Source organism: Sceloporus undulatus, chromosome 5 (assembly GCF_019175285.1).
Source record: "Sceloporus undulatus isolate JIND9_A2432 ecotype Alabama chromosome 5, SceUnd_v1.1, whole genome shotgun sequence".
NCBI lineage: Eukaryota > Metazoa > Chordata > Lepidosauria > Squamata > Phrynosomatidae > Sceloporus > Sceloporus undulatus.
Window position 1 is genome coordinate 69,917,207 of NC_056526.1, and position 14,508 is coordinate 69,931,714.

At 39.9% G+C, this 14,508-nt stretch overlaps 1 protein-coding gene across 5 annotated transcripts in view; it reads right to left on the minus strand.

The window, feature by feature from the left end:
* CTTNBP2 (cortactin binding protein 2) overlaps positions 1 to 14,508 on the minus strand; it is a 126,063-nt gene that overhangs the window by 39,513 nt on the left and 72,042 nt on the right. For all 5 annotated transcript variants that reach the window (XR_006103979.1, XM_042467196.1, XM_042467199.1 and 2 more), the window contains 3 exons: positions 13,291 to 13,494; positions 8,150 to 8,249; positions 5,187 to 5,337 (listed from right to left, as the gene is read on the minus strand). Coding sequence is in view for 4 of the 5 variants with exons in the window: in XM_042467196.1 (XP_042323130.1) it covers positions 5,187 to 5,337; positions 8,150 to 8,249; positions 13,291 to 13,494 (455 nt within the window). In the remaining variant the exon portion in view is untranslated. The remainder of the gene's footprint in view (positions 1 to 5,186; positions 5,338 to 8,149; positions 8,250 to 13,290; positions 13,495 to 14,508) is intronic.

The following is a 14,508-nucleotide window of genomic DNA, read 5'->3' on the forward strand; positions in this document are numbered from 1 at the left end:
TAACCATTACTGGATCTTTGTCAGATGTCTGATCTTGTTACTAGCAATTCTGTACAGTTTTATATAGGCACACTTGATCTCTTTGGCTCTATGCAGTGTTAAATCTTTCCTACATTAGAATAACAAAGCAAGCACAGCTGCTCTGGAAAAAACATTTTCAATCCTTAATTTTCCTTTGATGTATTTATTTTAAATAGCAAGCATCTGAATTTTTATCTTTCTGTATTACTATTTCCTCCCAAATTATCATTATGTTTCAGCTGACTGAACAGGTTTTTTTCCTCATTATTATGACAAATCATAAGTTTGTGCCTTATTTTCTGATCTCACTAAAGAAAAGAAAAGGCAGCAGGCTTCTACATGCTCAACTATCAAATACTAGATCTGTTTCCCAGTTGCAGAGTTTGGAAAAGTTACTATAGCTCCCCCAAACCCTAGGAAGAATGCTCATTGATTGTGCTGGCTGCGGGATTCTGAGAGTTATAGTCTACCTTGAAGAAATAATGCTGTTGACATCACTTTAAGTGCTACTGATCCATCCTATGCAATCCTGGGATTTGTAGTTTTACAAGATCTTTAGTGTTCTCTGTCAAATAGTGCTGGTGCCTTACAAAACCACAAATCCTAGAATTGTGTAGAATGTAACCAGGAAAGTTAAAGTGGTGTGAAGCTGCATTATGTCTAAGTGTATATGCACCTGAAAAGGGTGTTTTAAAAAACAAACAAAACAAAACAAAAACAAAAACAAACCAAAACAACAACAACAACAAAATCCCATCTTGCAGTGGGAATCAAAAATTATGATTAGTACTGGAAATTGATGATAAAAATAATGGCACAAGAAGAAGATAATATGGATGGATAAAGCTACCCCCCCATCCCCACCCCCCCAATTACAGTTGTAATTCCCACCAAATCCAACAGCTTTCAGGCTTTTGACCAGTTTGGAGAAACACTCTAGTGGAGCAACAACAGTGCAGGCAAGTCAAGGTAAACCTTAGTCAAATTTTCAAAAGTATTTCCTTCTCTCACTGGTTGGAATAATAACAACTCTCAGCAATAATAATAAATAAATTAGCTGACAATTTGTTGCCCTTTCACAATATCACAAATCAGCTGCCCAAGGTAGCTGTTTTACTCTACCTAAGGTTCGGCTCTGTGGATATTAAGATGGCCATGATATGGCCAAAAAATCTAGCTTTTGGGAATTGATATGTAGTCTGTCAATACTACATTGGGAACTAATTCTAAGGCAGAGCAAGGATGCAACAAGGAAGAGGGATAATTTCTTAGGAAAATGAACTGGTTGGTAAAAAAGTATGGGTGAGAAGACTGAAACTGGATTATTTCAAGGTTGAGCTATAACAAGACCTTTTATAAATGCAGGAATTTTGCCTGAAATACACTTGAATCAGCATTTTGTAAGAATGTATTTTAAGCCTTGGCTTTCCATACGTTTCCAATGTAGCACTTACTCAACGGCTCAAAACATAACACCTCACCTGTAGTTAATATAATGAAGGTTGATATGACTGGAATCCTATAAATGGTTACTTGGAACCAAGTGTCACTGTGTTCAGTAGCATTTACTCTCAAGTAAGTGTGACTAAGGCTCAAGACAGGCCCGAACTAGGGTTGCCCAAGGGCTGAGCATTTACACACTTCAAACCCTTCTCGCAGCACCTGGGCGCACGCCCGACCAGACGGGGCGTGCCATGAGGACATCGCTCGTGCACAGTGACCAAACGGTGCTGCACACAAGGGGCATCATTAGACCGCCCCATGGCCCTTATAGCCCTGTAGCACCAGGAACAGGATCCGCATTTTGAAGCTCCTTTTTTGAGCTGCCCATTCAGGCTGTCTGTCTAGCCCCTAAGACTCCAGATTTAGACTTTATATATCAAGTTATGTGGGACAAAACCTGATTGAAGTGAAAGAGATTTACTTCTGAATAGACACATATTGGCTAGAATCCTGTTGGTAATATACCTTGATGTAACCATCGGTATTTCAAGCATAGGTATGTAATTTGGGGAAGGTTGTGAAAGGAAGTTTCTTATACTGCCTCCTACAATGCTTCATTCTTCTTGTTGCTGTTTCTGTTGCCTTCAAGTCATTTCCAACTTATGGCGACCTTATGACAAACCTATCATGGGATTTTCATGACAAGAGTTGTTCAGAGGAAGTTTGCCACTGTCTTTGAAGCTGAGATAGTGTGACTTGCCCAAGGTCACCCAGTGGGTTTCATGGCTGAGCTGGGAATTGAACTCTGGTTTCCAGAGTCATAGTCCAACAGTCAAACCACTATGTCCTGTCCTTGCCCAGATGCAAAACAGACACTCTCGCCACCAGCCACTGAACAGCTGTGGGGGAGCATTCAGCAGCATCTCACAGGCCTTCAGGTCAAACAGCCTTGGGGGTGCAGACAAGAGATAGATTTTTCTTCCCTGAATGCACAAGGGCACATTTACCATGGCCATAGCCCAGCATCCCATCAGTGGCTGGAGGGACAGAATTGCAATGGGGAGCCCTCTGGTTGCTGTTGTAGACATAGAGAAGCAAACAGCATAAGCAGATTGGTGGAAATTTTGGCTCTGTCAGTCTGCTAAATGGATCTTAGCTGTTGGACTGTCTTGTCATAATGGTACAATTACCTTTAGGAAAGTAAGATTAATCTTTGTCTCCAATTGTGCCAGAAAGCAAATATTCAAGCATGCTACAATGTTTTCAGCACTTAAGGATCTATCCCATACCTGCACAGTGCAGAACCTCCAGGCTGTACAACATAGTGTAGCTTGCCAGGTAAATAAAAAGGTCTTCCCTTTGTAGCCCAACTTGGATCACACAGACAGAAGATTTATCAAGCACCTGGCAGCTTGCAGTACATGGCTGGTGTGTTGTAAACAGCCTGGAGCCACAAGTTGCAAGTTCCAAAGCAATCAAATCCCGCTCGTGAAAGAGAGACAAATCTTGGGATCTTTGTTCACTAAATACTACACTGAACACAGGGCATATTTCTAAAGCATTTCTGAAAGTGATATTTCATGAAATGTACTCTGATAACTGTTGCATATGTAAAACTGAGGTTTTCAACTTTATGCAGTTGAATCAGGAGCTGTTAAATTGTAATTGTGGAGCAGGAATGATAAACGTTTGACCCTCCAAATTTTGTTGGACAGTAATTCTCACTGTTCTTCATGACTGGCTAATATCAGCTCCCGTAACTAAAGGCCAACAACATTTCATGAGCCTTACATTCCACACTGCTAATACAGTGCTTACTCTCTTTCTGAGTGCATTTACCGTTTCAGTTTCCAATTCACCTTTGATTTGTTTCTGCTATGATGATAATTCTATTGAGATTCCATAATATTCCTGGTGAGATAACTTTGGACTATGAAAGAAAAAGATTGCAACAACAGGCCAAGAGCCAATATGACCCAACAGATTCACTCAGCACCAAACAAATGCAATCAGTGCTGGAAATTTAAGATCAAGGACAAAGCTGATGTTTGAAGTGAAAATAATACATATAATTTTAATTGAAAGTAAAAAAATGTAAATGACCTGAAATGTAGTGACCTGAAAAGTATGTCCACTTAGTCTATATTTATCAAAAGGATCCTTCATGTAGAGTATAAAATCACAGCATAAAGTTTTTTTAAAAATTAAACTAAAACACATACACACAGAAAAGCTTTTAAAAAACAATTTAAAGGCCAAGGTTCTGACAAAATAGTACAGTCTTGGCTGTCTGTCATATATTCAATAGGGTTGGAGCCAACCTGATTTTCCCTGGAATTCCACACTTGAGCTGTGGCTACAGAAAAAGCTCTGTCTCATGTATTAATCCATGTAACTCTTACAGAAGTCAAGAGGTCCTTCTGTAATTTTGGCTTCTTTTGTTTCTGACTTATGTACAGTGACCCTAAGGCAAACTTTTCACAGGGCTTTCCTGGCAAGATTTGTTCAGATGCGGTCTGCCTTTGCCTTCTTCTGCAGCTAAGAGTGTGTGACTTGCTCAAGGCCACCCAGTGGGTTTCAATGGCTGGATGGGGATTCAAACCCTAATCTCCAGAGTCCTATTCCAACGCTCAAACCACTACCCCATGCTTTGTCTCTACATATCCCAAAAAAGGTTGACCATCACTTATCTATGATGGAGAGACACTCTAAGAAAAATTAAGCCTGTCTGCATTGTACCAGCTATAATCAACTTTATATTCCCATTATCCATACCTTCTCATCCCACCATTACTGCAGGGTTTTTGAATAGGATTAGATGCCTTGGATCCCATTTTGGGAGAATGGCATGATATAATTGTAATAAATAAATAAATACCATAGCCAATGTAATCAGAATCTCCACATATTTATTTATCACATACTAATGACAGCCAGTGTGGTGTAATGGTTTGAATGCTGGACTAAGACTCTGGGAGACCACAGTTTGAATCCTTGCTCAGTCAAAGAAACCCAGTGAGTGATCTTAAGCAAGTCATACCCTCGACCACAGAAATGAGTAATTGCAAATCTCCTCTGAATAAACTTTACCAAGAAACCCCATGATATGTTTGCCTTTGAAAATAACTTAAAGGGGCAAAATACTGAACCACAGTTTTATTACAAGAGTACAAAGAATCTTCCTTATATTTAAAAAGTGGTTTTATGTAATATAGAGATGAGGAACTAGCCTTTAGATGTTATCAGATTTCAGCTTCCATCAACCCCAGCCAATACTGGAAGTGGTCAGGGGTGATTAAGGATGTAATCCAACAAGATCTGGGAGTTCCCCAACCTTTATCCTAATAGATGAACACTCTCATAGCAATGGCTTTTAAAAAAAATTTTTTTTTAATGTTTTTATCATCCTCTCTCTTTAGGATGGCTGTCCCCCTTGACTATTTCTCTGGGAAAGATGAAATAATAATAATAACTGAATGTTATTGAAGGCATTTTACAGTTATACATGGGCACATAAAATTGAAACCTTTCATTAATGCCAAAGGATTTCATACAGTACGGCCATTAAGGTTATTAATAAATGCCCTCCCAAAAAGTCATTTTGAAACACAGCAGTCCAACAGTTAAGGATATTAATATATGCCTTAACAGAAGCCATTTTGCACTGGCTCAGTTTTGTTTCCCTGAAATGTTGACTTTGAGAAATAGTCTTTCAAACTTACACAGGTTTTTGCACTTCTGTCTGCTCCAGCTTCCAGCAAGAGTTTGACACATTCATTATTTCCATTTCCACAGGCCAAGTGGAGAGGTGTCTCTCTCCTTTCAGCAGCATGATTAACGTCAGCATGATACATGATTAATAATTCTGCACATCTAGGAATGGAAACATTGAGCAAAGACACATTAGGAGAACACCTGACCTGGAAAAATCCTGACCTTCACAGTTCCATTCATCTACATTATCTTCTTCAAAATATATATTTATTTAAACTACAACAAGAAAGTTTAATATAAAAATCTTGGGCTTGTTGACCTACAATCAATCCAAGATCCATATAGGAACATTGAAAGAAACCAGACCTCCTTCTCCTGGCTTCTGGACAGTATAGCTACTTATGTCTGAGAGATACATATTACACAACAGTTGACAGATTGGTAAGTAGACAAACACAGAAATTCAAATGCTATCAAAGATTACCAAAAGTGGTTTAAGTAAACATATGAAAGGGACGATTCGAATCTCATCCCCTCCATTTCTGGCTTCATCTGGATTCCCTTCAGAATCTGAAACCGTGGAAAATGAAACCCTCTGTCTCCTGTGATTTAATATTTTCAAAAACCACATTCAATAATGTTTGAAAGGGTCTAGGTAGATAAACACACAGATGATATGTAGGGCACACTGAACATTTGAGCTTTTGGCAGAAGCTTTCACGTGATTTCTAGAAGGTTCAAAATATGTTTGTTTACTTATGCAAGCTTTACCTGATATTTGCTTTATTTTATACATGCATATTGTTAGTTTTGAAAAATGTTTCCTGAAACATGTTAATTGCTCTTTTCTTTTCTTTTGATGCAGGAAGCTTTCCCTATTCTTTCCATGTTATATCTGTATCTGGTACCAAGTTCTCTGTTACAGAAGCAATGTGCAGGAACATTCTACTTTGTTAACTCAGATATACCTATATATGTTTACAGACTCAAGAGAGCATATTTATTTGGAAATGTCAGGAAGGTGAGATCAATTCTGAATCTCCTCGCAAATTGTGTTCTGAACTCTGGGCCAATAGCTGACAAGCAATTTGGCAGAAGTGACAATTTCAACTGAAGAGATGTCATGTGTTACTGGAATAACAGGCTTGCCACAGGTCAGGTATCAGGTTGATTGACAGCCCTACCGGGAAACCTGCACCACACCTGCCTGCACTATGCATGGTTCTAGCCAATACTAATAGCATCTCTGTGATCTGAATGCCAGATTTCTGGGACAGCAACAATACCAGCTGTGCAGCAAAATGGCAAGGAAAAAGAGACAATGGAATCTGCAGAAGATAGGAATCATCACCCTGGATGCGCTCACAGACATAATCAAATCTTTGCAGTACTGTTAGAATGCTATTTAGAATTCATGCTGTTCAAGGCTCAAATGAATTGACAGATACTACTCGACTGTTGGGAAAGAGTAGATATCAGTTCTATTTCATTGCAATCTTTTGTGCAAAGGTGGCAGAGTACTCCATTGGGCAAGAAAGGTAAAGTACCAAGCAGATGTGAAATGTATTTATGAAGACAGGCACTTCCGTTCATGATAACATACCTACTTATTCCTCTATTATTATCCCACAGCTCAGTCTTCAAGATGGAAAGGGATACTACACAAACAAATTATTGCTACAACTGATAGGTTCACCTTAGGGTTGCCATAAGTCAGAAAGGACTTGAAGGCACACAACAGGCTTCCTTGACTTCTTTGAATCCACTTATAATGAGATCATTCTTTTTTGCTATTGCCTTTTACTTTACTAAACATTACAGGCTTTCCCAGTGAGTCATGTCATCATGTCCTAAGTATGAAAGACTCAGTTTATCCATATTCGCTTCCAGTGGGAAGTCAAGCCTGATTTGTTCTAGGACCCATTCATTTGTCTTTTTAACAGTCCGTGGGATCTGTAGAATTCTCCTCCAGTACTACATTTCAAGTGTTTTGATTCTCTTCAGTTTTCTTCATTGTCCAGCTTTCACAAACATATACTGTATAGAAATTGGAAGTACTATGGCATGGATGATTCTGTGTTTGGTAGTTACTGATATAACCTCATTACATTGTACAAAAAACACAACCCAAGCATGGTGGATGATAGTATTCATATAGTATTCAGAGTCTCATTTCCTTGCACAGAAGCACACTCTGAACATGGTAGAATATAGTACCTACATAATATACAGTATGCATATAATATTTTCACCAGAAACCAAACAGTATCTCAAAATTCTCAAGTGTTCCTTCTGTTAGTCAAAACTGAAGTCCTACAAAAAAGTTCTCCCTGCTTTCATGCCATTTCCTCAGGCACTCTGTTAAGTGAAACATCCTTGTTCTTTGACATATTACACTCCAACTAAGGAGGCTTTTTGCCGATAGGCCATTTTTGAAGGATCAAAGACAAAAATATCCATGACTGCAGCTCTCCCCACCAGCTGCCAGTTGCAGCACATGCTTTCCATTTAATCCTAATTTGTGAGCTCAAAGAAACCCCAGATAAGGATTTCAGTAAAAACTGGACCATAAATCAGTTCAAAGGTGCAGTGGAGAAATGCATTTGAGAAAAATCAGACATGGAAAAAATTGTCTAAACAAAATCTAAATTAAACAACAACAACAACCGTAGAACCTGAAATGCATACCCGGAGGTTTGTACAAACTAGAGATTGACCCTGTGGCCATATATGAAAACTGTAACTTTTAAAGATATAGTTTATCTGTAATATAGTTACAAAAACACTAGCATGCTTACAAAAACAAATTTGTCCTCTCCTTCAAACAGAAAACACCACAGTAATGAATATTATAAGCAAGAAGAGTTTTTTGACTGCATAAATTTACTCTCACTGTTGATACACCCCGAATTATAATACCTAAGCAATACACGGTTATTCATGGGAAGGGGATACTTGACACATTACTTACTTGCAGTGTCCCTGAGCAACTGCTGAACACAAGGGTGTAAAGCCATTTTTATCAACAGGATCAACTTGTGCTTTTGAAGTCAGCAGCAATCTTACACAATCTATAAATTGGGAAACATAAAAGCAGACTTATAAAAAAATGGGAAATAAAAGCCTGAAGACCAAATCACATTTCTTAGAAAACACACAACTAACAAAGGCAAAGTACTGTATCATGATATCGTATGACTATAACACCTCAGCAGACTGCTAACAATTAAATAAAAATTGAATGGCCAGAATTCTGTATCAGCTACTTACTTAAATATCCTTAGTTAACCCAGAATAGATAGACTGCATCCACACTGCATAGCTCAATGTTATGGAATTCTGGGAATTGTAGTTTACTGTGGCATCAAAGCTCTCTGACAGAGAAGGGTGCATATCTCACAAAACTATACATCCCAAAATTCTGTAGCATTCAGCCATGGCAGTTGAAGTGCTGTCAAAGTGCATTATTTTGCAGTCCAGATGCAGCCCAAATAACTTCTGGCCCAGCGTGAAATGTAAAATGCATCTCTCCCCATTCAGCTGATGCCTAGTAAATTAGATTGATGAAGGAGTTACTAGTATAATTATGGCAACAATGTCAAAATTGTGACTAAGTAACAATACTGAATATGAAACAGTTACAGATGAGTAAATCTAGATAACTGTTTTGTATTCAGATTCACTACTTGTGAATTGTGATTATGACATTATTTCCATTACTGTAACTAGGAGATGTAGAGAGGGACACTACATGCCAGATGATTACATACAGTCCAAGAGGCCACAGGCCTGAGATTGTGGGACTTGAACAGAGCAGTAGAGAACATGAGGTCTTGGAGATGTCTCATCTACAGAGTCGCTATGAGTCCAGGTTGACTTGAGGGGAGTTAACAAGTACTCTTCTCTCCACCTATTTTACTGGGCATCAGCTGTACAGGGGAAAAGAAGATCCATTCTGCCAGTGATAAGAGCATGGGTAAATAATGTTTTCAAGGTGGGGTATGGCCTGGGCCAGGAGAAGACACTTAGTTAAATATATTTAGTTAAATCTTGAATCCTGGCTTAACCACCTCAGTCCAAAACACACTGCAGCAATCATCCAGTTTGAGACTGCTTTAACTGCCCTAACTCAATGCTAGGGAATTCTGGGAACTGTAGTTTTGTGAGACATTTAGCCTTCTCTGTCACAAAGCTCTAGTGCCACAATAAACTACAATTCCCAAGATGACTTAGCATTGAACCAGGGCAGTTAAAGCAATCACAAACTGGATTATTTCTGCAATGTTTTGGACCCTAATTAACTATACTGAAAACAGGATTCCAGACAGTATGAACAGATAACCACATTTTTTTATGGAAATCTTTCATAGTGCAGTTCCTTAGGCTCTGAATATTGGGAGGAAATGTAGGCTATGAATGAAATGGCAATGGAGATCATCCCATTGGCCTTTTCCATCCTTCCTCCCTTACCTAAGCACGGGATGAAAACTTTTATGCACAGATTTTATTGCATGCCTCTGTGCCAAGGCTGGAGGCATCCCGTACCTGATAATGGCAACTCATACCTGGTCCAGGCTTCTTTTGTACTTTACAAAGAACAGGAAAATCCTGTTCTTTCAAAAAGTGCCAGAGAGGTCTGGATCAGGTACAGGATGCCATGATAGGATACAGGATGCTTCCAGTTTGGTCATGGAGGTGTGCGATAAAATCTGTGCATAAAAGGTTTTCATCCCATGCCTTGACTGGGAAGGAAGGATGGAAAAGTCCAGTGGGATAATCTGAAGTGTTGCTGCTGCTCCTACAGTCAGTCCTCTAGATCCATGGATTCTGCATGCATGGACTCAACCGTACATGGTTTGAAAATATTTTTTAAAATCCCAGAGCAAACCTTGATTTTGCTATTTTATACAGGGACACCATTTTACTATGCAACTCTATATAACGGGGCTTGAGCATCCATAGATTTTGGTATCCACTGGGTTTCCTGGAACCAACCCCAAAGGATACCAAGGGTCCATGGTACTACTTTCTCTGGGGAAAGAGATTAATGAAATTTATTCCCAGGAGAATATGTACACAACTTCAGTCTTCATGAGACAATTACCATTGCTCAGAAAATATGTGCACCAGAAAGATTTTCTGATTTATGAAATTTGCTGCAAAGTGATGGCCACTAACTTAGGCAGCTTTAAAAAGGTATCACACAAATAGAAGTAGGAGTAGGAGGAAGAGGAGGAGGAGGAAGAAGAAGAACAAGTAGTAGTAGTAGTAGTAAGAGTAATAGTAGTAGTTATTTTAAATCCTGCCTTTTTCTCAGTTTGGGATTCAAGGTGGCTCAGAAAAGAAATATAAAATTATAACTCACAAATTATAAAAGGTAAAAGGGTGATTAAATAGTTAATACAGAATCTGTCAGAAGCATTCTATCTGTAATGGCCAAATGTAAACTCTGGCTCCCAAGCCTGAAAGTCTCTAAACACCAGCTAGTGGAAGCAACGACATGAAAAGGAGCTTGCTTTCCTATCTGGTCTGAAAGGTCCCCATAAGCATCTTACTGCAGCAGTAGCTAGCAGATTTTAAGGCCCTGGACAGATGGGCGGCAAAACACTGCCCCTTCTTGCTGCGCAGTGTTGCGGCAGCAACCAAACAGGACAGCAATGCTGCACAGCAAAAAAGGAGCCACCTAGAGCGGCTCCTTTTTTGCGCCATCATAAGGGCTGTGATGCAGCCCTCTGACGACTCTTCTTCCCACAAGCATGTGAGCGTTCGGGCTTCCACACGTTATGGATGCGCGCCTAATGTCATAGGGCTCGGGAACGTGTGGTTGGTGCGTGCTCCCGAGCCCTACTATCGCCACCATCGCAGCCCTTATGATGGTGCTTCCTGGCAGCGTGTGTACGAGCCCTATGTCAGGAGTGAAGCAAGTCTTTAAAACCAAGCTATCCAAGGTGCTTATGTTGAAATCACCAGCTGTCACACCATTATATATTGAAAGAAGCAGGATGCTGCGGAACTATGTAGACTATCAGCCTGATATAGCTGAGCTCTCTTCATGTTCTCATTATAGCTTCCCTTTCAGGCATTGCCTTTCTCAAACTTCTTTTTCAGCTCCTTCTGTTCAGTGCTGATCATCTTCACTGGATTTTGAATGAGAACTGTGGCTACTTCTAACCCAAATGAGAACTGTGTGAGACACACCCATTTGCACAAGGCTTACTAGCTCTGCTAGTAGTAAGTAACACATTGCCCCCATGTTTCTATGCAGATATCTGAGGACCTAAAAGCAACAACAGTGCTGCACGCTTAGGCACTGGGCAGGTAATTTTTCACACGATAGGTGAGGTTTTCCCTGTCCTCCTTAGTTGCAGAACAGAGCAGCAGCTCTATTTTACCACAAATCCAGCTATGCAGAGAGCCAGCATGGAAGTGTTGGACTATGACTTTGGAGACCAGGGTTTGATTCCCAGCCTGACCATGTAAACCCACTATATGACCTTGAGCAAGTCACACTCTCCAAGCCTCAAGAGAATCCAATGGCAAACCTCCTCTGAACAAATCAAGAAACCCCCATTTAAAGGTTTACCTTAGGGTTGCCATAACTTGGAAATGACTTGAAGGCACACAACAACAAAAACATAAAGAGGCAGTGGCTTGCCTGAGGCCATCCAGTGAATGTAAGCTTTGACCAGAGAACTGAGACTGCATTTAATTGTAAGTACTACTGCTCACTAGCATAAATTAGGTACTGAAACGATCACTACAGTGTGGAAAATAGATTGACTCTATGAAAGCTTATGCTGCAAACTTCTTTCTCTGAGTCTCAAAGGTGGTATAAGCACACTTTATATACTTTATTACACACACACACACACACACACACGCATATATTATGCATATATCCTTATGCTTATATACACACATATGTATGTAAGTATAAGATCCTGCCGCTCTACCTCTCCTGTACGCTTTGACTGCTGAGTTGATTGCAAACTAGTTTTGTACTTTTTTGTACTGTTGCCATGCCCCATATACACAGCCCCCACACACACAAAAGAGGAAGAATCACAAATATAATGCAAATTCCTCCTAGCAGAGCCATTGGGGAAGGAGGTGTAGTTTGCTGGCCTCCAGTGATCATGAGACCAGGATTTAAATGTAAACAGTATCTCTTGAGACACTGCTGGCAAGTTAGGGGCAGAGCCAAGGTGCTTCACTGTGTTGCCGCCCCTGGCTATGCCTCTTTGGATTTAGCATTTGACCCACCCTCCCATCACTGTCACAGCATGAAGTTTCTTTTTTCCCTTTTCCATGGATTTTTGCCTACCCCATACTTTTGCAGTCAGACTTGGGCAATCGGCTTGGCATGGTGTCTAAATAGGTTGTCATCTGGCAGATAATTGGGGGCAGGGGAGACATTTTGAGTATGGTGAGCACCTAGGTCACCATTTAGGTGGAAGGGAGGTCACCAGAACCACCTCTTTTGGTCTGGGGAGATGGTGAAAAGGGCCTACTTTGAGGCTGGCCTGAAGGATAAAGCCTCTCTTTAAGTCTTAGGGGAAGGACTTTCAGGTTGGCTTTCCTGATGCGGGCTGGCCAAGAATTAACCCAATGTATCATCACCTGGAGAAGCTGCAGAAGAGGTCTATGGAAAGGACCACCTGCTGCAGCTGTTCCCACACTAGGTTACTCCCCTTTTAGTTGCAGCTCTTCCAAGAAATATTAAATAGGTAACTTAATAAAGTGGCCCTTTTGAAACCCATTTCTTGTGTCTGGTCTCTTTATTCACTTGTTGGGCAGCAAATACATATATAAAACACAGTAAATGCTCTTTTTTATTTTTAACTGAGAGGACACTTTTCTAGGAATCCTCCAGCCTGACTCGATGGTCAACTTCCAGTACTAGAGGACCTAGAGATCCCTAGAGAGAACATATTCATCAAATCTGCACATCATCAAATCCACAAAAGGGAAAAAAGTGGATGTGGGGACCGACTCTATTTGCTTACCTGGGGTAAGACCTACTGGACTTGCATCAGAGTAGACACATGTACGGTTGCATTAACTACAACAGTTGAACAGCAAACGAAATAACAGCTCTGACAAAAGTCATACCTGTATGTCCATTCATAGCAGCAGAATACAAGGCAGAATAGCCATCTTCACAGGATTCGTTAATGTCCAGACCTTCTTCATTAAGCAGCATTGACAATAAAGTGACATTTCCCTGGGCAGCAGCTTGGTGAAGAAGGGTGGGCCTGCCACCCAGGGGGGCAGGACCACCACTCATTAATAAAGGGGTTAGGGAGGGAGACCAGCCTGTGAGTTAAAAGCAACATCAATTAGAGAGAACACACAAGAAGAAGCTAAAGATGCACACTCTGCAAGCTATTAAACAATGTTCAACTCCCTGTCACTTCAGTCCCTGTCAAAATTTAGCACAGAGCTGACAAATATTATTTTTAATTCTGCATCCAAAGATAATTAAAAGTCACATGCAATTATGAAGTTCTATTCACTGTTAACTAAACCTGAATAGATTTTTTATTATTGTAAATAAACACAAAGAAGCAATGAAGAACACTTGGTTGCCGTTGTGCAGATTTTTTTTCTTTAAAAAAACCCCTGACATGCTATCTTAAAGCTTCTAGATTTATAATGAACTAAAATTACCAAGTGGGTTGTGGTCAGTTTTAAGTAGCATAATTTCCCTTTTTAAAAACTGCAACCTGAAAATCTTGCTGACACTCTCAAGAATATTTTAAATCTACCCAAATTATCATATTTTAGTTGAGAATGCATTTAACACTCAGTTTAGTGGACAAAGGCCTTGCATGTCCTGCCTACTGCTACTTTGGCTGTCCTAAACACTGTAAATCATTTTAACTTGGCAGTACGGTTGGTTCCTCTTGTGCTTTAACAGGAAGGGCTACAGAACAGCAATTAGCAAATTACATCCAAATTACTAGCAGAAAGCTTCCAAGTCATCCAGTAAGAAAGGCAACTGACATAGCAGAACTTTAGAAAAATCAGAGGGAGTTATCTTGGTTAGAAATTCCAGGTATCAGACGTTAGCAGCTTTAGAGGAGAGTTTATTAAGGGCATGAAGTTTGCTGTATAGCGTGCGGAAGACTTTGTGAACCCTTCCTTGATCAAAAGGCTGCAAAAGGAAATAGAAAACAGGATTGAAAATAGAGATGCTTGTTTATCGTGGGTTGCCCATTGGAAAAAAGAATAAAGAAATCACAAATGCAATTATTAATTAAAAGTAATGATCAGTTTGCACTATCTGCTCATATTATAATGGTAATGAATAAGTCAAACACCATGCAC